The sequence below is a fragment of the Neopelma chrysocephalum genome, unplaced genomic scaffold (genome assembly GCF_003984885.1).
Source record: "Neopelma chrysocephalum unplaced genomic scaffold, ASM398488v2 Primary Assembly neopelma1_96926, whole genome shotgun sequence".
Lineage (NCBI taxonomy): Eukaryota > Metazoa > Chordata > Aves > Passeriformes > Pipridae > Neopelma > Neopelma chrysocephalum.
In genome coordinates, this window is record NW_020925569.1 from 2,664,753 (window position 1) to 2,692,099 (window position 27,347).

A 27,347-nucleotide genomic window follows, 5' to 3' on the forward strand; every position below is an offset into this window, starting at 1 on the left:
TTCCACAGCACCTTACAACCAGATGTATTTAATCATTGTGTGAAAACCCACCAAGACGCCCTGTCTTGCCTATTTGATCTGCAAAAATTATTTTAATTGTAACTTTTAGTTCTCCTGCTTATGAGTACATTTCTACTTACCATCAAAGGCAATCTAACACCTAAGTTGCTAATCACTGGCTAAGATATATAAATGATAGGCACATGTGAGTATAAGTATGTCTGCTTGACCCAGTTATGAACTACTGTTCATACAAATTATCCTCAGTGCTAGATAATCTGTTCTGTCACCTTTAGTTTGCACTGCAGCTGTTTCATCTCTAAATCAATATTCTTTGAAGGAGCTGGTGTGGCTTTACTTTTGCCAGCAGTTTGAGACAGGTGTTCTCTCAACTTCAATTTTCCTTGTAAATCTTCCTTCTCCTGTTGCCACTTGGCCAGGTTGGAGGTCAACATTTGTTTTACAAACAGAAAAAACAATCACAGTTGCATCCTAAAAATATTTCTGCTTGATCATATGAGATGCTTCTCCAGTTCAAAATTCAAAAGGAATGAAATAGTATATATATTATATATATATTATCTGTAATTATATTGCATAACTGTTGGTTGAATTCTCTAGTACAGGCAAAGATCAAACTCAGCAGGAAAAAGAAGTCAACTAACACTAAAAATAAGCAATTTTTTTAAAAGGAAAAATAATTCAATTTTGACTGAATGCATTTACTGGTTTTACCATGACAAGCAAAAATCATCATAAAAAACCTGTAACAGCGGTTACTGGTGAAATCTGTTTACCTAGAGGCTCTCTGGGATTCAGCAATTATTTCTACACAGAACATGAAGAAATACCAAGTTGTCTCAGACACCAGTGCATATTAAAGGTGGTTAAATGTCAAATCTGTTTTAATGGTGACCACTGTAAGCTCACCTGAATTGCTGTGTTGACAACTGCTATAAAATATACCCCCTTCTCTTGGCTTTTGTTTTGATATTTGTAGGGCTTGCAGAGGTTAAAGCAAAGTGTACCAGCTGCACTAAATATCTTTTGGTTGGCTGGTCTTTACTCGTGTGTTATTTCATCCCTTTAACATACATGCACCATAGCCAGAGAACCACATATTCCATAACCTTGACTCTAGGGCTGAAGTACTTAAGTGCTAAAAGACAAGCTGGAGCAGGACAGGATAACAGATGTTAGTTGTTTATTCCACTGGGTAGGTCTTACCACCCTATACTGCAGCCAAAATTCTTCTCATTTAGCAACATAAATGCTAAGTCCAATTAGCAGACAAGCCTTGTTAGGGATTTAGTTCAAATAAATATCATGAAAACAAACTCTCAGTCTTGTTGCACTTGATTGACAACCAACAAGATTTATTCAATCTTTGTACCAATATATTTCATGGAACTCCTTATAGAGATAATGTTTTAAGTAATTGTTTAATTTAAATAATGTTGAATGTTGTTCTGCAAAAAGGGAACTGAAATAATCTCCATGCTAGTGGTTAGATTTCACAAAACTGTAGTCAGCTGGAAGCCAACAGTGGCCCAACAACTCTCTGCTCCTTAAAAGGGCAACTATAGTACTATCTTATTATTCCAAGGAAGACTGTAATACAGTAATTTAACATAAGGAACAATTGTACAAAATGAAAACCCTTCTGTTGTGAAGAATTCTGATCAGAAATCAGAGAAGATATGACAGCCTGAAATGACTAAGTGTGTGTTTGATTATACGCTGGTACAAAAAAAAAAAAAGGGTGAAAGAAAGTTAAAGATAGTATTCTCTTTCCAAGTAGCTTACTATTTAACTAAAAAATTAGATTTTATATTGTTTAATGGTATTAGAAAAAAGCTTTTCATGTATATGTATTTATATACGCATATACTCCCTGATAATGCTGATAATCTGAAGATCACATATACCCAAATAAAAGAAAAACTACTTATAGTCATATTTATTCCTATTAAGAATGACAAGAGAATGCTTGTAGATTTTGCATTAGCTTAAAAAAAATACCATAGGTATGAGAAACTGCATCCTGTATTTAAAGTTAAAACTCTTTAACAGTATTTCTTCTGCATTCATTAAGCAAACTTATTAAAGTCAATGGGCATTTTACATATGTATCTGAGGTAAGCATTGTTCTTAGTAAAGGGGTTAATCCTGCCATTCCCTTCTAAGTCTGCTGTCATTATTGAAAAATAAATAAATAGTGTTAATGTATTTCTGAATTGACTATTCCTTAATACGATATACTATTCCCATAATTAATACATTCTCATATTAAAAGACAAAATGAAGGCTACTTCAATAAGCACAACCAGTAGTAGTACAGAAAGACATAGTATAGAAAAATATAAGGATTATGCTAATTTGTCAAGTATAACCAATATTTCTACATGCAGAATTTCATGATTCAGTGTCTCTATAATAAATTATTCATAAAAAGAAAAGCAAGAAGAAAAAAACATAGCTAGATCAATATCTCTGTTTAAAAGTAGAAATGCCCCCATATCTGCCCAAGAGAGCTTGTGACTCTCAGAAGTTTCTTAGGCTACTGCTGCTGCCAATATGCATCAGTTCTAAAATGTCCTGATTGCACTTGGCCACATTCTCAAAAATTATAGCAAATATATTGAAAAAAGATAAGGCCTTCATGGGACAAGTGCTAAAGAGGACAGCTGATTGCAGAATTTATTTACGGAGGTAGAAAAAAAAAGAATTTAAAATAAGAATCTACATAAATTCAGAAACAGTATCAGAATGACAGGGGTGAAGTGAAAGTAACATATGTACAAGGCAAACACCCTCAGCTTGCAAAAGCAGATAAACATGCAATTGCAATCAGAGATATCAAAAAGGTTGTCTCTTAATACTTCTGTTGACAATGTAAATGTGCTACAGCATTGATAATTCTATTCCATTACTCTTCTATTCACAATATATTGAACGGCTATGTGAAAACCCTATACCAATCTATGTGCAATGTGAAAACAGCCCCCATGCCCTAGCAAAATATTTATGCCTAAAAGATATTCCTTGCATTTACTCACTTAAGAAGCAAGTTCATTACCCTGCTGTTCCTCACCACTTGCTACATTTTAGGTCAAGCCTTTTGTTATTTTTTCTTTTTTAGACATAGTGGAAGTTTTGTGTGTGTGCTACCATGCAGGCAAATCCTGAGTGACAGAGTAAAAAGAATTTACTCCAGGGGAAGAGGTCACCAGGATGAAAGGCAGAATCTTAAACACCAGCTAGACCAGATGTTGATAAAGGCAGGCTACTGCTGTTCCTCTACATTGTAGAGGCCTTTGTCTGCTGCATCTCCTTCAGAGTATTTTGGCTTAACAGATGTTTATAGGTTCAATATTTTAACATCCATCTATCTTAATCTCCTTGCTCCTGGTATACCCATGACACTCTGTTCTGCTGTTCACAAAGGAATAAGTGATGAAATCTCAGTTTCTATGTACTCAGTGTAACACTTCCACTGACTCAGCAAGGCTTTTTACCATAAATGCTCTCTCAGAAAGACAGCTATGTGGAAGGCCAAATGGATTAACATCCATTGGAATGGCCTATTGCTCCTTGGCATCACAACCACCCTGTGAGGGGCTCTGAGCTCAGTTTACAGCAGTTGCCCTCCTACTGCAACTGGCATGTATGAAAATAACATTTCTGTTAGTAGTGGCTGATACCGCACTACCACTGTTGTAACACAATCCCATGCATTTATATTTGCAAAATATATTATATAGAAAATATTTCTGGGCAAAATTATAAAACAGGATGTAAATCAGGTATTCTTGAAACCCTTTTTAAGCAATGACACAACCTTACTTTACTACCAATTTTGTAATCCAAATATAGCTAATATACTCAGATGTGTAAAAATCCTATTTGCTATGAAGCTTCCCATCCTAAAATCCTGGCACATGAAAACTTGCAACAACTGTAAGAAAACTGAGATTAACACACTCCTTTTCTCTAAGACCTCTTGCTACAGTAGGCAATAAAATACATTTGCTATATGCATAGATCCTATACCAGGTTCTATATTAAAATTTAACACTTTCTATGAAAGGTTTACAGAGAACTCTGTTTTCTCACAGTTTTAGCTTGATCATGAAAAACAACAAAATAAGAAGTACTTGTTGTACACATAAAACAAGAAAGAACTTTTCAAATCATACTTGGAAGCACAGAGTTAGGTGTTTATGACTTTACCCACTCTATTAAATGTTACTATAACATAATGATAAACATATTTACAATATCCAAGACAAATTTATTGTGTCAACCCCATTAAACTTGGTCTTTTTTTTGTTCTCTTGAATCAAAACTTTCCTCTGCCTGAAGAAAAAAAAAAGTTAAAATTAGTAAAGATGGTATGTAGCTGAAAATATGAAAAGATATATACCAGACTAAAAGGCTAACTGTGCTGCATACTTAATGTGATCATATAGAGAAAAGGCAAATAAGTCCAAATCCTCAATCAAAGTTCTTCTCATGCAAGTGCTGTAAGTGGTTGATTACTTAGTATTCTAGACATGAAGACAAAATATCCAACCGAAGTCTTTGGTGATTTAATATCCTAACCCTAAACTGAAACAAAGATATCCCTCAAGCAAGACAAACTTCTAAAATGTAGAACTTATTTGTCATCTACTCTTCTGAAATTTTAGTAAAATCTACCAAACCACTTAGTTGTAATTTTTTTTCAGTAAAACACAGTTATCAGCAGCCGACTATGTCACAAAATGTCAAATAAATGAAGGTAATATAGAGGACTTTTTGCCAGTGCTTTAGCTAGTTGTTAGACTTCAGTAGCCTTTAGAGACCATTAAGTACCCTTTGGCTAATTGGCCAATGGTAGATTAATCCTCTTTTTATTCTAGTAGCACTATTTTAACACCCTTTGCACTCAGTCAGTGTACTATCTGAATGACAAAATAATATTGTGCATGAATAATAAGCGGAAAAGTTAAATTAACATTTCATGTTTCACATGCCATACCTATGTGTCAGGGAAAAGAACTCTCTTTTAAAGTCACTGACATTCAACTTTTTTAAACAATCTGGTGTTGACATCCTACTGAAGTGAATCTTCCTAATTATTGCTAATAGCCTATCAAGGAAAAAAAAACACCCTTTCCTTGAAGTGCAGCTGTCTGATATAGATGAACACAGCTCCAAAGTGCATAGTAAAGACAGGCATGACACTTGAGGTGTGCTACATTATTATGAGGTCATACTAAATATGGTTTGCAATGAACAAAGCAGCTTTTAAGGATGTTTAAGGCACTGAAAATGTCAATCTCTCATAAAGTGTTTAAATTAGTTCCCAGAAGAGAAATACAGACATCAGCCTGTAGATGAGAGGTATATTTCTCATCTCAAGTATTTTACTAAAGAAAAACATTTGTCCTATTGATAATGGTAACACAATTGCAGTTCATTTGCTTTATAAAAGCAATGTTTACATTGCTGTTATCTACAGAATTGCCCTTTCACACATACAAATTATAAATTCAGCTATTTTTGGGAAAACAGTTGTAATCACTAACAAAAACTCCTGTCAAAGACTCTGAGTGTCTTCTTAATTATGTGCTAGTACTGATCAATCATTTATAAATAGTTATTTACTGTACAGCATTTCATGTACAAAGGCTTACTGGTAATTTTAATTCAGCTATTTTATAGTTAACTTACAGCTAAATTTATTCTATAGTGTATAAAAGTCTAGCTCTTGCAACATCTGGCTATGGCAATTTACGAAATAATAAAAAAAGAAAATCCATAAAATCAGTCCAGATAGGTACTTTTAAAATTCTGCCTTTCTCTTTTTCTTAAAAAAAAAAAAAAAAAAAATCATCATCACCACAAAGATAAAGACCAGAATACATAAATCTACTCTAGAGAAATACACAACACTCATGTATGAAGGATTTGGAGTAATATATTCGGGGCCCAATTCTCCAAGAAATCATCTGCTCCTCTAAACAACAGACAAGTCTGAGTACAGAACCGTGCATTGTGCAACCAGTGATCTTTCAAATAAATTACAGAAAATAAGAAAAAACTTAGTAATAATATAAGTAACAATTTTTAAGATTATGAAAATGCTTCTGAAACATGTCATCTGTACAATGATTACACCAATTCAAAGGTAAAGGTTCTAACTTGCAGCAATTCTATTTTAGCCTTCATTTTCTATCACTTTCATTTCATGTCATGTCTCTGCAGAAGTAAACATTGCCATATCCCATGTCTAATTTCTGTATATATTAACACTAGGTTGCTTTCATACTAAAGCAGATGCAGCACTCCATCTCTCCTTGCAAATTTCAAAGGAATATAAGGGCTATTAACTATTTATTTAACATTACTTATGTAAGTAGTTTCATTATGATCAATTGTATGATCACAACTATGTGATTTAATTTTTGTAGTGACAGAGTTTCCAATATGGAGATGCAAACTGCCAGAATATACAGATGTGCAGTACATTGCCTCCAAGGCCTTAACATTTCCAGATAAAAATTACAGAACTTTAAAAATTAATATTTCTTAAAAATAAAAATATTCAGTATCACACTATATTATACTATATGTTACATATTTAGATTATTTGAAGCATTAATATCTACCAGGCCCAACATAGTATATGAAAATGTTTTACTACAAATAAATTAAAAATGACAATATAACCAGAGACATTTCACAACTCTTTGTCCCATCTGAAAATATCTCAACATTATAGCAAGCCAGTTGTGAAGATATGGCTGAAGTCTAAACCCAATGTTTTCATGTACCCGCCATTGCTATTTAAATAAATACTAGTTAAGTTGGGTATTCCAATACCTCACATGCCTGTGCACATTAACTATTGCTATATACAAGCAAAGGCTTCCAGTTGATGCATAAAATTTACCTCAAGATTTCCATGGCCTTGTACTTACTAGGGAATTTTCAATATAAGACATGGAACCCATGTGATCTTTTGTAGTTAGGACCAGGTTTTACTGCACAATCTTCTTCAGGACTACACAGTATTTATCAGGTTTTCATCAAACACAAGAGTTGGGGCAAACTCAAAAAAGCTAGAAATTTGAATTTTTCATCTAGGGTCAGGGATAGCGCTTGCCATATTCCCCCTGCTTAATCTTAACACATCTAAGCACTGCAAATGAACTACTTGCATGAGAGCCAGTCAGGGAATTCCACAATCCCTACAACTCATTACGAATTTAACAGCAGCAATACCAAGTATTCATATGTTTCAGATAACACATACAAATATGCTGCACTAAAACTCATTGGGGGAAAAAATTAATAATGCTTCCATCTGTTTTCTGTATAACTCACATAAAATAGAGAGAAACCAAAATGAAAATGCTATTTTAAATACTGTTTTTAAACTTTCTTTGATTTACCCAGTTAGTTCCAAAGCATACAGTTCTATAGCTTTAAAAATTAAAGTTATTTTTCAGAGAATATATAAGCAAAAAAAGAAACAAAACAGTTGAAAAAATGGTGAAATGTTAATTTAACCTCTCCTCATTTCCATCTGTTTTAGAGTGAACCATTTTCAACTGAAATATTTCTATTTCTCAAATATAAGTGGCCAGGAAATCTGTGCTTGTAGGGAAAGCTGTTCCATCTCCCATACTCCTCTTTATATATTATTTTCCTTTTTTTTTAATCTCATATTTTCAACTGTTAAAGAGCATTCTCTTCCATTTTACACTGAGGAAGTGATAGAACTGTTTTAAGATAAAAATTACTAAAATGTAGGTTATAGTTATTGTCAGTTATTGTTGGTTGCAATATTCAAGGAAAAAAATTTGTACAGATAGCTCTATGCTTAATTTTATACAATTATTTAAGAATTTCACCTGTAACTGCTTCAAATATCAACAGAAGATAAAAAAATGTCCTCAGAAGGTTTTTGTTTTTTTGTTTTTTTAATGTAGACAGCGGTGTAAAAGCAAAACATTTTAAATATGAACTGTATTAACAAACATGGGTAATGGAAAAGGTCTGTGTTGTCATAGAGCAGGAGAAATATAGAAATAAACAACGAAGAGTTGGGAAAAAAAATGGAATTTTCCTAGTCACACAAAGGTGACATTATACAAATATTTATTTATTATTTACATTTCTGTATAAGAAAATAAAAACATATTGCTAGCCACTTCTGAGAAGTATGAGAAAGCTGATGACAGACATTGTGAGGAGGATGCAAAGACAGGAATATTTTTCAAAACAATGAATTGCATTTAAAAATTACCACTACAATGTACTGCATATAAATTAAGGTGGTAATTCATCCCTGGATTCTTGTAAATGAACCCCAACAGTCTTATCTTTAATTTGTAATTTATGTTATCATTGAAACTCTTGCTAAAATTACAGGCATAAATGAACAGTTTTGGGTAAAATACCCCTTGCATTACTTATTAAATACCTGAAGAGATCATCACAAGAAAAAGCCATGTTTTCAGTCTAATGTATAAAGTGAAATATACTTTCCCTTTATCATTATTATCATCAATATTATGACTCACTCGGGCAATTAATTATTTTCACATACATGAACAGTTTGTAGACAACACCGTATTTGCACCTAATCCCTGTAATTCTACATCCCAGCTTGAACCAGACCTAGAGCTGCTGTCCCTTAGTATTTCCCTCATTCTCTTCTGCTTGCTTCACCAAGATAAGAGTATAGAAGAAATCATACCTTTCTCTTTGGTGTACATAATACTCTAAACACCACAGGACCACATTTGAATCTGCAAATGAACTGAAAACTGTGGACATTTTGGCCACCAAAAAGTAAATCCTTTTCCAGTGCCTATGAATCTTGTGAGACTTGCTATGGTTAATCATACAGTCATGCATTGCTGAGAAAGGAACTGAAGCTCTTGGCACATTACACATCAAAGGTAGCATGGAGCAATGCAAAATAAACCCGAACATGACACAAGCTACAGGAACAGTCCATGATTGCCTTATTAATTCCCAATTAAGCTTTAGGAGAGCAAATCAGACTGTGCAAAACATTAGCAAGAAAGCACATTCTTCTACCTCCTCTAGCAGCAACTGAGTCCGTGAGGTTCAGGCACTTTAGGCAAATTAATATGGTGTCAAATCTAAAAAACTCCTCCCATTATGTTACAGAGACAGTACATTGGTAGGGATGCCATAGAATCCTGTAAAACGGCACTCATTGTCTGCAACAATGAGGGAGAGGGGGGTCTAAGGCACATTAAAATTAGAGCAATCCCAAGGAGGGAATGCCGTAGAGAAATTTTTTCAAAAAGGAATCTCAGGTGTAGTTTCCTGTCTCAGAAGTAGTCTTCGTCGTAACACTTCTCTACTGTTGTTGAAGATGCCTTAGCTCTTGACTCCTATTCGTTTATGCCTAGACAGGAAGACAAAAAAAAAAGCTACAAAGATATCTTGGAGTGGGACAGGTAAGAAAATGGCGTCTAACAGGAAACTGGTGCTTTGCAGAAGACATAACAGTTCTGAACTGGTGAAGCTGAAGATTCCTCTTCCGAAATCCAGAGGAGTTCAGAAGAACTCTAGCGCATGTTTATTTCTGACATTGTTCCCTGAAGGACAAGATGTGGGAGCTATTGTTACGGTTCTGCTTTCTGATCACTGATAAACCTGACTAGAAATCAAGCAGTAACAAGCTGCATGGAGGAAAAGGTGAACTTTGTGCCCAAGGAGTAAAAATTTCCAAGGACTTGCTGCTAGCTCCATGGTTCAAACTCTTCAGTATTAAGATGTGCTAGTTATTTAGGAAAAAAAAAGGCTTTTCATTTCAGAATAAATAGCCAATTCCTGAATACTTTGGTTTAACTGCAGAGAAGATTCTCCTGGCAGCCTTCTGCAGTTCTTTAGCACCCTCAGAGACAAAATTTGCCTTATACATATATATGTGGTCTTTCCTGAAAAATTGAATCCATTCTCCTTAAGGAATACAGAAGCACAAATTGACCACTAGCTGTTTTAAATAATCTTTTATGCCTGGGGAGGTGGGTATTACACTCCTTCAGTCTTTACCATTAATCTGTTATTTTATGTATTTCATTAATTATAGACATTCAATCTTTTCTCATAGTTAGTATGTTCAAAACTTACTAAAATTCTTGTTCCTTTCTTCCAACATGTTTATTTTGTGTGTGGTTTCCAAACCAAGATATAATATTGCACAAAGTGCCTTGACACTGCTAAGTAGTACAATAAATGTCCTCTTTAATAAATAATGCCTGACAAGCTGGCAATGGTTCTGCTATGAAGAACAGTAGTTTGACAAGCTGGTGGCCTTCATGCTATGAAGGTTCCATCATTGTGTTCCTAACAACAGTATTTGTTCAGCCTGTGGATCTTTGCAAAATAAACACATGTATCCACAAGGCAAAAACCCCACAAAACCAAGAAAACAAAACAAAAACCAACCAAACAAAAAAGTCACAACTCGACCTGAAATCCAACAAACTAAAATATTGATTTTTTCCACACCTTATTCAGTTTGCATCTCACATATGTTAACCTTGTAATGGGAGGGATAACATCTAAAAATAAATGCATCATGTATGCAAATATTTTTTCATGACCAACAACAAGTTTTCTCCCCTAGGTTTTCCGTATTTTTATGTACAAACATTGGAAAAATATCTGAAAAAGCAGAGAGCAAGAACATTTCAGTGGTCATTCACTAGTGATATTGCAATTAAATCTTGATTTTGTCTTGTGGGATTCAAACTAAAGAAATTATCTTAGAGAAATAAAAGAAAATCCTTGTTATATTTGGAAAAATATCCCAAGATTGCCAAACTCAAAACTATAACTTCAATAAAACCTGTTTCTTCTTACTTTAACTAATAACTGATTTTTAAATCAAATATGTAGATATTTTAAAAATGATTTTAATGTTTCAAATTGAAAAATGTTCGCAAATATAAAAATAATATTTTTCCTTAATGGTTAACTTTAAAATTGTTACTGCTATAACTGTTTTAGAAAGACAAAATAAAAATTAAGAAGTGCAGCTTTTTGTGTCTTTTTTATACTTCAAAACAATTTTTTTTAATGAGAAGGTGCTACATCCATTTATAGATAACAGACAGTCTATTGCTGAAACACTACCTACAAAAATGTCTGGAAAAGTGACATTTGACCCTTTACAAATAGACAAATAGTATATGGAAGAGTGCTTTTTTATTATATATTTTAGTTTTCAATATTTTTTACATGCCATGCTTTTGATACTAGCAAAAATGTGCAGCCTTTTTCAATCATAATTTTTAAAGAAAGAAAACATGCAATTATCAGTATTTTGACAGTTTTATCTGTAGAAAGAGTCACACACCGTTTCTGACCACTACTGCTTACTGAGATCTTACTGACAAACATGAATTGCTGCACATCCCTACATGCAAAGGGAAGCAAGAAAACTTAAAATTCTTCAGAAAATCTAAGCAGAGTTTCCTGCTTGCAGCTGTACAGGAATCATCATTTCACTAGAAACAAAAATTACAGACTTGCAATGCTTAGATCACTTTCATTGACTTAAAATCTTGTTCTCCCAAGTGACTTAAAAACCTGAGAAAAACAGCAGTATGACTACACTACTTGGTGTTCCTAGTACTAATCATACTTTCTTCAACACCTAACACAAAACATAGACATTGTTTTAACAAATACCACTTGGCTGACCAAGAAGATAGGATGAAGGAATAAGAGAGTCACGTCCAATTCCTCATGGATTCTCAGCTTGGATCCTGGTTTTTGCACAGTTTACCTTATGAACATGATCTGAGTGACATTTCACAAATTCCTGGATAAATGTTGCTACGCTCTGCCAGCAGAGAGACTGGCTGTGTCATGCACAGATCAATAACAGAACTGTATTTCATCAGCCTCAAAATCAAAAGTGCTTCATCTGGCAAAAGCCATGGCCCTTGAGGATCTGATATATATAAAATGAATACTGTACACAGGATGACTACTACAAAAGCTGCTAGTGTAAGACTAGTCTAGAGCTACACAGTTGAGTATATGTAAATAAGAAAATATTTATTTATATATATAAAGAAGTTTTTCACTCCTATTTGTGAAGAGTATAGCAAATATCACAAACCAGCAGCTGAATAATAAAAATAAATGTAAACTTTTATGATTCCTGACAAGGAAATAAACACAGGACAATGCAATATTCACAAACTTCGGAGGAATTTACAAGAAAACAAAAGTATGTTTTGAACTGCACACAAAAATATATGTGATAGTGGTCTGCAACAGAATACACTTTAAGCTGTAGTAATGCCTTCCTATCAAAATTATGTTCATTGAAAACACACTTTTATCTTTTTCAGAGTAACTACTCAAAGCAGAAATCTTGAAAGTGTAAATCTATATACTACTATATAAAACTATACTACTATACCTGTAGTTTCAGTCCTCAATATAGACTTCCCTAAAAAAAATTGAAATTTATGTCTCTGACTGCTTAGTTTTACTTATGATTATCCAACTTTGGTAAAAAAACTTGTAAAATTTATATCTCCAGGTAAGTGCAGCACCTGTAGATTCTTAATTGAAATTACTTTCTATCAGAATGCCTTTCCCTCCTTTCCCTCACTTTTCTATAGTAAATTTAGTTTTAATTTTTTCTGCCAAAATTTATATTACAAACAATACTTTTAAAAATAAGTATGTTTATTTTTTTGAAGCCAAGCCTTTGACAAAATATCTCAGCTTTAGTCTTTTATCAAGATTTTCACTGAAAAAAAGATTAATCTAGCTCTATGCCTCCAACTGAAATTAAAAGCTTTTTCCTTTAAAAATGTCATTACTATCTCGCTGAAAAACTGTTTCTTTATGCTTAACCTTACAGGTGGAATATGAAAGAAATATTTTAAAAAAAATCATAATTTATCTTTTTCTTTTCTGAATTTTCCTTACCAAGTTACATATTACCTAAATTAAAGAGCTTTAGTTTTCTCTCAGCTCTGCAATTAGCAACGTTAAACGGTTGTACAGGGTTAATGTAATCCTAAATTCTGTCTACATTACACCACAAGAGCTATTTTTTCTTCTCTGCATATCTTCTTCTCAAGACTACTTGTCTTTAAATGTTCCTGTTGCATACTGTGGAATATGCATTTCCTTCGAGTTACTTCCTTTATTACAATATTTGTTTCCCACACTCCATATGTATATGGCTTGAGTGGTGATATCTTCTTCCCCTGCCTCATAATTTCTCTTCCTTATAACCTGGTGTTTGAACGTCATTATAACACTCTTCCTTGGCTTAAGGTACATCCTTATAAAACAGTGGTTTAACATATCTTAAATTCATTGTCCATGTTTACATCTCTTTTCCACAGCATTACTAAACACCTTTTGGCATTCATTACAAAAATACTGTTGTCCAGCTGTGCTCTATGAAGTATATGCATTTCTTCCATCAGTTCTTCAGATAAATGAACAGTGTTACTGAAGTTGAGAACATACCTTCCTGTTTATACTTCTCATTAATTCAGCTCATGCCACTAAACACATCCTCTCTCTTCCTGTAAATTTTTTCATGCTTCCTACAGAACAGACATATTTTTTTATTCCCCTAAGAAAGACTCTGCCCGCTGCTAACCACAAGCAGCTGATTTCTCCAATTCTTCCTTTTTAGATTAATTGTCCAATATTACTGCAGTTCTTTGACTCCAACTGGCAATGATCAATTACAGTCACATAGAAAATACAGATCTCGTATCTGGCATGATTCTATCTTATTTGAGTCCTTGGATATTTTTTCAATCTTCCTTTGCTAGACTGCAGACTCTGCAAGATTTCTTTTTCCTAGATATTTAACTTGAGTTACCTGTTAATCTCCTCCCTGAAAATCACACATTGTTCTCTGGAATGGTATATTTTCAAATCTTTCTCATAAGTCTTGAAACATTTTTTACTTTCTTTAATTTCTTTCTTGGATTCTGTGTATTAGAGCTGCACAGAGTATTCTAGGAGTAGTCAAATCATGCCAAGGGAAAGAAAACAAATTCTCTCTGCTCCTATTGTATAGAATCCAGTTTATACATTCAAGGACTGCACTAGTGTTATTCACAACGACAATGGGAGATCACAGTCAGCTACCTACTAGGACTCTCATTTTTCTTTAGAGTCCTAGTTCCCCAGGAGACAGCCATTCAGCCTCACTCAATGTGAACTCGAGCGATGTATTGGTTTTCATTATGATGTAATGATTTCCTCATTAAAAACACTGTGAGGTCATAATGATCTATACTTTTCAATCAGACTCTGGTGGATGATTGAAAGTTTAGACTAGTTGTCAATGACTGAAGGTATCCTCTTGCACTGGCTTGGATTTTTTACATCACCACTAATTTTTAAAAAAATGAGTGAAAGATTTTACCTCTAAAACAAACTGCAAAAAGAATGTCATTTATTTCACAGTATATCCAGATCGAATATATGTGTAAGGTGTAAACCATTATCTTGGGGAAAAAAATAATGTTATCATTCATGTGAAGGATCAACTGAAAAATTAATTTCATGGTATATGAGATTCTGAGCTAGTGAAAATGATGAAGTGGTACTTATATGTACCAATTTAACCTTACGGCATGAACTGAGACATTGAGTCTACACTGTGTTCCATGTAGCAGTGCTTAGCTTCAATCCAAATACTAAGTAATACCAAGTATGATGAAAATAATTTTTGGAATTTTATTTCCTACTTACATTTCAATAAGCAATGACTTGCACAGGGGCATACAACAAAAATGAGCGTATAAAACTTATAAAACTTCTGATACTTTCAGGTCATAGAGCTGTTTTTGCAATCCCGTGATCTTGCTCATCCAACTTCTTAGAAAATCCACCTTCTCAAATAAAGAACTGTCTCTTACCAATTCTCCTAGTATATGTATCTATCTTCATAACCATACTGAGCACTTTCTTTCACCAATCTTATGTTTCATATCTTTGAGGAAAATTTAGGACAGGAATTTAGGACAGGAGCAAAGGAAGGAGAAATAAGGTAAAAGAAGGTAGAGAATCAACTCAATGTTCACAATATAAAGGAATAAAAAATTATCTCCCCGATTTCCTGTGAGTCTTGAAAACTTTTCATAATAACACGATCAAGAAAACATTTATCTAGGCTGGGAAAGAGATAAAAGACAGACTGTTAGGTAAGAATTCATCATGAAACAAGTGGAGAGAATTCAAACTTCCAAGGTAGGATATATGGCTGATGGAAACACAAGGCAGCTATATCTCGCATGTTGTTGCACAGTCTATCAGAATACTAAAAAAAAATAAATTTGCAGCTACTTCCTCTATTGTCATTCCTTCCCTGAAAGTTGAAAGCACAAAAGAACTTCTCACAATAGAGTGATCTCACTATAGAGTGATACGCAAGACTAGAGCCAGTAAAACTTAGTTTTATGACCACAACCAGGATGTCTTGAAGTTTCATTAAATTCAGTGAAAATAAGCACATGCGTGAATTGATCAGTAAATCACTTACATACTTAATAGCAGTAGTTACTAATAATGAATAGTTCATGGACCACTCTAGTGAACAAGCCTAAGAGTACTAGTCCAGTTGCAGCCCAAACTGGTTTTCTGTGATGATCTATTAGAAAATCAGACTTGCAGAGCTGAAATATAAACTCTTGGAAACATATGAATAATTATTCCCAAATCATTGAACTTTTTTTACATGAGATTTAAGGGTGAATAAATATTCTTGGGCAAAACCATATTACCCATAGAACACTTTACATTGTAGAGAAGGTTCAAGAATGCAGTCAAGCTTTACGCTTAACTTTAATTGATGAGCAGATGTCAGTGAATTCAATGAAGACATTCCTGTGAGCACAAAAGGAAATCCTATTATGATAGTATTTGTTGAGCTTTTGCAGATCTCAAATTGTATTGTATTCAGGAAATTTTGGGGGAAAAAAATGCAAATTAAGTTCAGTTTTGATTAGTGGTTTTTTTTCCTAATAATAACATAAGATTCAAAGCACAAGGAAAGTTTGGTCAAATCACAGGGAAGGTGAAAAAAATAAGCTACAAATCGATAACATAAAAATTACAGGATGATATCTGTCAGGGTTTATTTCAATATATGTAAAAGTATGTTGTATATTCTATATGTATGTTCTATTACTATAACAGACTACCAGGTAAACACGTTAGATATGTGTACTACCTCCGTTTGGTAACATTACAAGAACATGCTAATTCTTTTGATACAGGTTCTTTCTTCTAATATAGAAAAATATGTTTCAAGATTTCTAAATGATACAGCGATACAAATTGTGCTGATTGTAAGTATATTCTCTGAATTTCATGTAGTCTCCAAAAAAATTTTTTTTATAACATATTTTTCTAGAATTTACCTATCTCTAAATTATTTCATTTTGACAGGAGTATAAGTCCAGTACAATTCTAGTTCATGCCAACTGTTCTCTTTAATTTATGAATGAGACTAATTTCCTACATGCAATGTGTTTCAAATGTTGTTCATAAATAATGCAACAGGTCTATTGTAATTTTTCTTCAGAGATCAATATAAATGCAAAATATATTTTTGTTTTGTAATGACAGCACATTTTCACAATAAATATATTTTCAGAGTAGTTCTGTTAACGAAACTGACTTCAGGATGCTGTAAGCAATGCAGCAAAAATATAAAAATTAAAAAAAAAAGGTTGGAGTAAAAGTATTTTAAAAAGTCAGTTACATTCATGTTTACCTTTAGCAAGTCCTTATTTTATTTCCAAGTCAACTTCAGCAGCAATCAGTGGTCAGAGGAAATGTTACACAGAGATTTCTCCATTTAGTAACCAAAAAGTTAGAACAAAGTAATTGTGTTTTATTCCAGGTAGAATTTTGGAGTAGCACTTGAAAGATGTGAATTCTAGTCTCAGAGAGTCACAGAGCATTTTCTTTCTCTGTTTTCAGCCTTTATAAGTGTGATTGCATGGCCTGATTTTTGACTTATTAGGCTCAGCAAAGCTTTAATAAACCTACAACACAGAAAAACCTATTCTTCTCAATATTATTGATTCAAGGCCTTCAAAAATTACAAGTAGGGGCCAGAAATAGAACTTAAATTACACAAAACTGAAGTTTGAAGTACATTACTGACAGTTCTTCCTGCCTACAGATAATGTCACTGCTCAGGTCAGAAACAATGCGGTGAGCCTTTCTGTCAAGAACAAATGGATTGGGGATGTGTTTTGAGCTTTTAATTAACTACTGTGCCTGCAAACATGTCTCTTCAAGGCCTGTAAAACATATACACAAGGGTAGCAGCAGTGTTACCTCAGAAGTAAAAAACCAGAACTTACACTCAATCAAATTTTGAGAAGACTTCAGTCTTATGTTGACACATAGTTTAGTTCAATTATTAGATAAGCTTCTGCTCATTTAGATTGTATTTGCAAACTCTGGAAAGGGCAGGTAGTATATCCTGCTTTATCGTATGTTTATCCCTTCTGGTTTACCTTTTCACGTCTGCTGTATTTTCAGAAAAAGTAGAAGAGAAAATTTGCTGGTTTGATTTTTAAATATTTTTGAGAAACCTTCTTCACATATTTTTGAATATTGTGCCCAAATATTACAGTTCCCATAAATTAACCTAAACTACCCTTATTAAAAGCAGTTAGGAACAGATTATCTACATGCTCCTAAAGAAGGGAAGGGGAGAGAAATCATGATTCTCCTGGTGGTTTTGGGAATAGACTTTTCCTAAACATCTTCACAGAACTCTTTTATTGTTTCATTAGACTTTGTGCCAAAGGTGGATAGGGGTAAAAATGGTTTTGCACCAAGTTTGGCAAAAGTGTTAAATATGGCATATATAGGGGTTTTATTTTTAAGACAGATAAAAGTAAGAAGTGATTTAAGGGTGGCTTGAAAGAATGGAAAGGGATATTGTTTAACAGAACAAAAATAATTTGAATTCTTTTTAGATTATTTTTTATCTATTAAAATGTGAGGTCATTAGAACATGTCTGTTTTTACTCTTTTTTTTATTACTTGTATATACGAACTTAAGAATTCCTGCATATGCTACTGATGTAGAAGAAATTTCTTGCAAAGTTTATTTGTAAAAATTACCATTTATGATTAACTTAAAGTCTTCTAAATTTTAACAATTCTAAAATGCTTTATAAAATTTTATCACTCAAAAATTCTGTATGTATGATTAGTATTACCTTATGTACAAAACAAGAAATATCTTTTCATGCTACCAGAGGAAGAAAAAACCCAACACTTAATTTAGAAAAGATGACACTAAATGCAGAAGCTCTTTTAACTTAGTAAAAAATGCACAAATGCTCTGGAGTATTTTCATGTAAGAGAAGTCAAAAAAATAAAACCAGGACACGTGTAAAAATGTTTTGGTAGGAAACAATTGGATATGTCTACAAGAATTTCTAACTGGACAATATTTGTACAGAAAGTCCACAAAACCTGCCCAAGTAATTACTGCAAGATAATTACAAAGAGCATTCAGTTTATAATTTCATGATTATTCTAAAAATTTACTTAAGGAAATCACAGACATGCAAAAATTACTATGTAAATAACAATACATCTTTAAAGAGTGAAAAATCCCTTCAGGAGAACCAGAGTCTAAGTGAAATGTTTGTATAAATAATAGTTAAGTTCAACAATTTACAATGCATCTAGGTTCATCATCAGTTTCTTCTTTGTTTCAGTGTAATTGAATAATAAATTGGCTGATTTACTCCTCCCTAAGAGGAGTGAAGCTGTGATGTTGATTTTATAGATGCAACACTGAATTCTGAGCTGTCATTGGATGGGCAAAAAAGACAAAAATAATCAAGAGAATATGTAAAGAAAGACACAACCTTTAAAGAATATAAAGCTTCCTTTTGCGCTTTACTTTTCTGCTTTTCATGCTCATGTTCTATGCTTCAGATAATCTACCAGGTAAACAAACTATGAGCTCAGGGGGAAAAAGTTCCCCTAAAATTCAAAGAAAAGTGAAGTCAAATAGCCAGAATAAAGTTTAGAGGTATATTTGAAGTGCTGTCAGAAAAAAAGCGTAGTCTGAGCTACAGCTAAAATATGCAGTCTTCTAGAAAGCAAAAAGCTTCTTCCCAATTCAGTAAAAATGTAGTGATATATCTGCTGAAAGGGAAAAAACCCTTAACTTAAACCTTCACACTATCCTCTTCAAAGGAGAGGATATGCTCCAACCAGCATTTGACTGGTTGACTTTTTTGTATTCTGAGATTCAGGTTTCCTGCTGAAGTATTCACAAGCACTTTGCAAATGACCATGGCATTCCATTAAGAAATGCAGCTTTTCCTGTCACTGGAGAACTGATACGAATGATCCTATGGTACCTTTAAGCACCGGACCTGTGAATAGCTTTGATGTGAATAAGATAAGCGCTAGTGACTTAACCTGCTTATGATTTTAATTTCTTATTCAATATACTTTGTCTGGTATTTTGTAACAAGAATGACACTGCATAAAACTAACTGCAACTACTGTGTTGTATGCAATATAAACATACTTCTTAAAAGCAGTCACTTAATGATAGAAATGGGGGGCAGGGAATAAACTTCAGGAAAAAAAATTTCTGGATTTTTCCAATGATTTCTATCAAATCCTTTTCTTAGAAACTAAGAAAATACTACATACCATTGCTTCTGCATTAAGTATCTGCTCTAGCTGTCATTTCTATACACCGAGAGCAAAATCTAACTACTGTACTTCTGTACAGATGGTCCTGACTCAGTGTTAATGTGAATCCTTGGAGAATGTAAACTTTGACTCTCACATATGCAGTCACTTCACAGTCATTTTTTTTTCAGAAATATGCAAGGAATTGCTTTTGCAGAAATGAAACAAAGACAGAAATCTACATTACTGCAAAGCATTTATGAGGCCAAACAAACCCAGAACTTGAGTCCAGAATTCTGAATTCTTTAGAGCAGACAAATATACACAACAAACATATCTGTGTGAATCTTCAAGAAAAATACACAAAACCATGCATGTACATATATTTTGAAAATCAACAGATACCAGACAGTCCTTAGGTTGCATGAACTGTAAAATTTGTCTCCAAGTGAACATCTGGAACATTTAAATCTTAAATCTAGAGTCGATCTTCTAGATTCCTCAGGGACTATAATGAAGGACTGACTGCACAAACACCTGCCCTTGTCTGCTAAAGGATTTATTTTCTTAGATAAATTAGGCAACATGGCATCTCGTCCAAGCCATGCTGTTAATGTTTACAGTTGCTAGACTGCTATACCTACCTTAGCCCAGGATCACAATTTCACTAACTTTACTCAGAACATTATAGTTATGGTGGTTTATGGAAGCTTATTTTTGGATATTTGTAATTTTGGCAGTCTTGAAGTGTTTGTCTCCCTAAATCCAGAGATTGTTTCAACCTTTTATTTTTTCATAGTTTGTGTGCTTGTTTATTTACTTTCTACCTGTGTAAGAAAATTCTAAAATCTAAAGTGGCAGAAGTATTAAGAAGAAACAATAAAAATGTTCTTGATAGTGAAATTTATTTTTTTAGAAACCCATTATTTCCTTTGCAGTATCCTAAAACTTCACTTCCAGATAGCATCCCACACACAAATGTGTGCTTCACAACCATTTGATATGTCTGAATCAGGGTTCTCTCTCTAAAACATGAGTGTACCCTGCAGTGGCTGTGTAGGTTCTTTACCTCCTTAATTTTCACTTGGCAAGTAGCCCAAGTCTCTGTTTTAAATTTCCCACTTGGTAGCACTACTATGGCACCTGAAGAGTAATTAGTTGTAAGAGAGGGAATTTTAACTGTTTGCTGAGAAGGAAAAAAATGTGCATGCCTAATAAAGATTTTTTCCTTGAGTACCTGCAACACCGTTTATTTATTTTTGCTTAGAATGCACCATCCTTTAAATAGACCGGTGACCATTTTTTCTTTTTTTTAAACCTTCCAGAAAAACTGAGTGAAAAAAAATTGGTTTGGTTTTAAAGCCAAGCTACTTTGATTTTAGTCAGTGTTTTACATTACAGCAGCTCTTATCTTTACACAAATTTTGTCCCCCTCCCTTTTCTGTTTTTTTAAACAGTTTCCTGATAATGGTGTTTTTTATTTTAATTTTCATATTAGTCTTCTATGGACATCTAAGGTGTGGTCTTCTATGGACATCTACGGTGTAGTTTTCTAGGAAGGCAAAACCTCAAGATGCCTGAGAAATCATAATGTTTTACCTAAATTACATATGTAATTCCCTGTGAAGCTTATACTGTCCATGAAACTTTATATTATAGTACTGTTTGTAAGATAGGCAGATCTTCATTGGTTCCAATGACCTTGGAAACTCTATTCAGTTCAATTCATTACATATATATAGTTATGCAAAATGAGTAACACAAATGAGGTTTTCCCTCCTCTAGAAATTAGCAGTTCCCTAGCCCTAAGAAAGTGAAAAGTGCTGCTCCTGATACTGCTTCTGCTTTCTGTGCAAAGAAGAAATGCAAAGAAGTTTGAGGGGGAGGGGATTTGATTTCTTTTTTAATGTCTGCCTCCTTCCAGCAAGTCCATCTGTTGTAGCACTATAATTCTGGAAGCAGGATGTGTGTGTGACCAACAGGAGACAATTACTGCATAAGTGTTTGTTGATTCAGCTCTATAAAGGGCAGGCCAATCACTACAGTATGAAAAGAAAAGAATTCCAGCTGAGGAGCTGCATATAGATTAACACAAAACACATATATAAATGAGAATGGGGAAAACCAGAAAGGAGTAATAGCATGGAAAAGGATTAAGTAGGAACAAAGACTGAAGCAGAGAAGAAAGCTGGCATCTTTGGGCTGTATAACCAAAGTTTATTAGTCTCTATTTTCATAAATTTTGCTCTCTGGCTTTCCACCTAAACAGAGAAAGATGGGATTAAATAGATATGGAACTGGTCTGAGCTCCCTATTGAAGAAAACTCCAGTTGTCTTGGGGTGTAAGGAGACACTGTCTGTTCTTCACAGAGGAATGGGTGCTAGTTCCTGTGGACTGACCAGATTCTCAGCAAAGCAGAGTTTGCAGACCACAGCCTTAAAGTGAAACTTCCCTCACTCATTTGAATGCACATAAATGTCACCATGAAGACTACTTTGTTTTCAGAAGGATAAATGAATTGGGCTGATATAATAATAAATCAGGCCTCAGTATCATTTGTACACAATAGCTGACTCAGAATCTCACAAAAAGCATACCAATAGATATTTTTTCATAATTTTGACTATAATAAATTAAACTACAAAAATCAATGTTATCACAGTTTCAGAGAACTGCAACAGAATTAAGCTGAACATTGTGAGACACCATAATAAAAAGTACTTTACCTCTATGGTCAGTTTACTAGTTTGAACTCTCCGATTAGCCAAATGTAGCTGATTTGTTAGTTTTTCATTGGTTTCTTTCATCTCCTTCACAGAAGCCACTGCAGTCTTTTTTTCATTCTGTGAAACAGCTATCTGCTTCTGCAATGACTTAATTCTTTCCTGCAGCAGAGTAACAGAGTAGCCTGGTTTCTGGACAGTGATATTTCTCCTTTTTGCTCTGTTCACTAAACATAAAACGTCATGTTACTAAACTGACAGATAATCACAAGTTACATGATTTCTGATTTTGTTTTGGCCCTTTAAAACGCTCTTGAAGTCTCTAAAATATTTTTCAGTAAGCAAACTGGTAAATTAACAGTTGACCTATAAAAACATACAACGTATAAAACATATAAAAACAATCAACCTATAAATGCTCTAAGTTGTACTTTTTCTGAAGTGCCAACACTGCAAACTCAACAAGGACTTGGAAGTTAAATGTGCCTCTGATTGCTATTACCGAAAATAAGGCCTTCAGTGTCTTCAGTGTCTTGTTAACAGATGGGTTTTTTTAAGGTCTAAGCCAAAAAACATTAATTTGTTTCATTAGCTGTGTTGGCTACCAGGGGCAAACATGAACAAAAAGTAATGAAAAGCCTCGTATCAGTCAGTAGATTCAATTGGTGACACTTAGTAAAAACAGAGTATATATTAACTGTGTGAAAAGATGCTGTTTGATGGTCATTTATATGACAATTTCACTTCAAAATAATGAGCTAAATATTTGAAAGTACACACAAATTTAAACAAGCAAATTTTGTAACAGCATTCAGTGGGTTTGTGTAATATAGTAGAGGTTTTGGTAGGTAGGAATGCTTTGTCAGTCTTACTTACGAAGTTGCCAAAAATATATAATATTTCTACCTTTGCTCAGAATCAATGGATGTGATGTTACAAGTGTTATGGTTTGGAGCTGGCTCCCTGCCAAGTCTCCAAACCTCACCACAAGGAGTCCCCCCCCCACCCCAAACCAAGGGAGAAGAGGGGGAAAAAACCGAAAGAACCGAAAACGAGAGAGAGACAAAGTAATGTATATAAATATATTTACACTTATATTTACAGTTATATACAGTTGAAATATATAAATATATATAATTTCACAGGGAAAGGGGAAGGGAAGAACAAAAACCAAAATAATATATATATATATTATATTATCCCGCTCAGTAGCCCAAGGTCTATCACCTAAAAGAATTAACAAAGAAGATCTTACTACTCTCCTTGGGACAACGCAGAATCACGCTGGGGTGACTGGTGGCTGCCGGCGGCCTCCGCCTCCCAAGGTCGACAAGGCCTTACCAGGCCTCACTCTCCAAGCCAGCAGACTCAACACAGGGAGATCTGCACCTCCAAAGCCGCCGGAAGGAAAGAGAGCGAAGGTCTTTCCTCCCTTCTTCTTATACCCCAGTTTACGTAAAAATCGTAGGGAATACCGGGTAAATCTGAGCACTTCCTTGGTTACAAGCTGGTCACCAAGGAAGGCCCAGGCCAAACTACCACAACAAGACAGCAGATCTTCCTCCTCTTGGAATGTAAGTTTTCTAGGTCTTTATTCTGTGAATGGGGGACCCCTGGTGGCCTAGTGGTTAGCATGCAGGACTCTCACCTCTGCGACCCAGGTTCAAATCCAGCCAGTCCCCCGGGCAGATGGAGTCCGTTAGGCCTGTGAGGCCATCCATCTATGAGAAGGTCACTCTAAACAAACCTACGTCCTGAGGACCTCACTGCCATTGTCCAAGCTTGCTTGGCCCCGGCAGATGAACCTTAGGATTAAAGGGTGGGCTCAGTTCAGCGCAGGCTGTGTCTCACCTAAAAAATCCATTGCGCAGGCTGGAAAGGTAAAAAGACCTTTCCCCAAATCTTCGTTCACGAAGATGGGCCATTATGTTATTCTGTGAATGGCACTAAATAAAAGAGAGAAGCACAAAGTGAGCAACTCTTCATTGTGGCACACCAAACACAACACTGTCAATTTTTCCAGGTTGAATTGAAACAACAAAAATTACTTCAAATAATATACAAATTCTAATGAATTCTGATTTGAAAATCAGATATCAGCCAGTGAAGAGTACTTTTCCATCAAATGTAAAAGAATTAATGAACTGTTATAAGTACGTCATAGCCTTTTCCGAAGAATCCCAAAGAAAAATTAAGTATCCGTTAATGTACCCATTACTTTTTTAGATAAGATCTGAATTTACTCGTAGGGAAAAAAGATGGTCTGTATTACTTGACAGTCTACAGTATCTTATTTTTCAAGATATTTAAGTGAAACTAAAAGGAGTAGTGGTCTCATTAGTTCAAAAGGAGGAAGACCAGATTAGACACTGAGCTGTAACTAGTGAAACTATATGAACATGCAAAATAAAATCGCTGTGTTTGACCAGGGTTTAACAGAAGTGTATTGCACGTCTTTTAAATATATGATTTGAAAAATCAGCAGTTTCCAGAACCTATCCAATGTCCGATGACAGAAGAAGAGACTGAAGAAGAATGTTGCTTGCTTTACGTAAAATGAAAATGGCATGGCTTACTCTAAAATCAAAGTACTACTTCACTGAGTGTATTTTTAAACACCTTTGTTCTGGAATTCTGCAATATTTATCCAATTTTTAAAGTGTTCAGATTGTAAAATTTATGTGGTACTGTGCAATATATTTCTGGAAATATTAATAACTAAAATAGCTGTTAATCAAATTTAAAAGAGCAAAGAGCAACATTTTCACTCCTAACTGCACTGAACAGATTACTGACATTGCAGGATAGCTTAGGCATGAATTCTAGATTTGTACAATCACCAAACAATTTGAAGAACCAAGAATTAAGGTCTCAGCAGATGACGAGCAAACGATCCATGTCTGCAGCAAAAAGGTGGAGATCTCCACTCTAGGCCAAGCTCTAATAAATGTATGAGTTGTAAGAGAGTGCCAATAACTTTGATGATACTGCACAGGGTATTATATACTTATACCATGTGGGGCAAAATTGACAAAAGTCATTGTGTCATAACTGATCTCATCTTTAACCCCTGTCATAGCTCAGGACTTTGGAGATTCCTCTAGCCTTTCTTTGTATGAGAATGCCATGACACAGCTGGAGGGTCCTTAAATCCCTTGGATGGATTTAAGAATTCTGTTAAAATCGGTTAGGGTTCCCAACTGCCAACACTAAACCTTTGTTCAATACTATCTTCTGTCCTCACAAACCATGTTTTCAAATGCTTTTCCTGCAACATGGGAGCAGTTCTGCTGAAGCATATTTAACTATTTAGGGCTCTCCGGATGCTTTCTGTGTATGCTCCAATTCCACCAGTCTGTTAAATATGAGTATCAGGATATATCCGTGCTTGTCTCTTCCAGTAGGAACAGAGAATAAATGCAATACAGGCCTATAGAAGAGGCAGTGGCTGAGCAAGAGAGAACAGAGCCTCCTGGATTGCCTGCCTTTTATGTCCTCACTCAGGAGCAGCAGGAGATAACAAGCGTAGCACATTCCGTCAGATTTTCACTTATATCATGCGCACCTACTCATACTATGTATTCTATACCAACAGATGGTTGCATAAGAATTTTCCTTTTTTTTTCATTTTTTTCTGACCCAAAAGGTTTTGATGGAATAACACAATCAAGAATATGTAAGAAGAGCAGAGAGTTTGTATTTGCTTTAAAATTTTGGAGACTAAGAAAATATACATTTTTTTCAAACCTTTTATTATATGACCATATAAAACTGAATTTCAAACTAATTATCTTAAAGCAGTGTTTTCAGTGTTTCAGTATTCTGTTTCTTGAACTAAGAAATAAAAATATCTGCTTGTGTTTTAAATTCCATGAACTGATTTATTTGGGCAAACACAGGAAGGAAAAAGTACTAGACACTGTTCAAAAGTCCAAGAATGAGTCATCTGTTACAGATTGTATGGAACCTCTAAAGACCTGGGAAACAACCAGCTGGCTCTCTTCTGTGAGAAAACAGTATATAGATGTTAACAATGAGACAATCAGTTCAAATCTCAGACAATGAATTTAAATAGGCTAAGAAGAAGGTAAAAGTATACTTTTCGCAAGATAAAATCTCCTGGACATAGACAAGAGGCAAAAGCATTTTTCTAAGACGGAGACAACTCATCCAGTACACACCAAACAACCTGAGAGATGTTTATACTTGGTTAGTCAGCACACAGTTTGGCTAGATGGGAGGGAGGGATGTTGCTGTTTCCCTGTTATGGGTTAGGTCAGCCTGTTCTGTTTGGCATATCTGATTACGAGAAAGTTTAATGGGATGTCTGTGGCATTCTTTGTCTGGCCTGTGAGACAGCAGCACTAGCTTACAGCAGCTTAACATTTTTTAATCAGCTTTTGCAATCCTGACACCCTCTCCAAATACTTTTGCAGACTAATCATTCAGAAAATATTCTAAACGATAATGAATCTATCCACTGAATATCTGGAAGCAGATTTTATTTTCCCTTTACAACAAGAGTCAAATTAATTATGAGCAGAACAGCAGTGCTAATATTAAACTTCAACACTCTACACAGGAGAACAAAGTAAGTTCTATTATATACCTTTTTATTATATTGCTCGTTTTTGCCTTCTAAATGAACAGTGTTGCAGGACTTTTTTTCTTTTTGTTTACTTCTGTCTGGCAGTGGATCAATGTTTTGCACTGTCTTCATAATCACTGTTTCCAAACTTTCAGAATTTGGTATCTCAGAGTCACTAAAACAGCATGTTCAGGAAAACAAAATCAAGATAAATACTAAAAGTTCCAAAGAGCCAATGCTTAGGCATATAGAAATTAACACATGTAAGAAAGAAGAGAACTAATATAAAATCCAAACATTACTAAGCTGA

At 34.3% G+C, this 27,347-nt stretch overlaps 1 protein-coding gene across 1 annotated transcript in view; it reads right to left on the bottom strand.

Moving 5' to 3' along the window:
- CNTLN (centlein) overlaps positions 1 to 27,347 on the bottom strand; it is a gene marked incomplete at its 5' end in the record, with an annotated part of 156,507 nt that overhangs the window by 36,521 nt on the left and 92,639 nt on the right. The window contains 6 exon segments of the mRNA XM_027670739.1: positions 291 to 455; positions 22,453 to 22,676; positions 23,356 to 23,389; positions 23,998 to 24,062; positions 24,362 to 24,395; positions 27,059 to 27,212. Of these exon segments, the coding sequence (XP_027526540.1) occupies positions 291 to 455; positions 22,453 to 22,676; positions 23,356 to 23,389; positions 23,998 to 24,062; positions 24,362 to 24,395; positions 27,059 to 27,212 (676 nt within the window).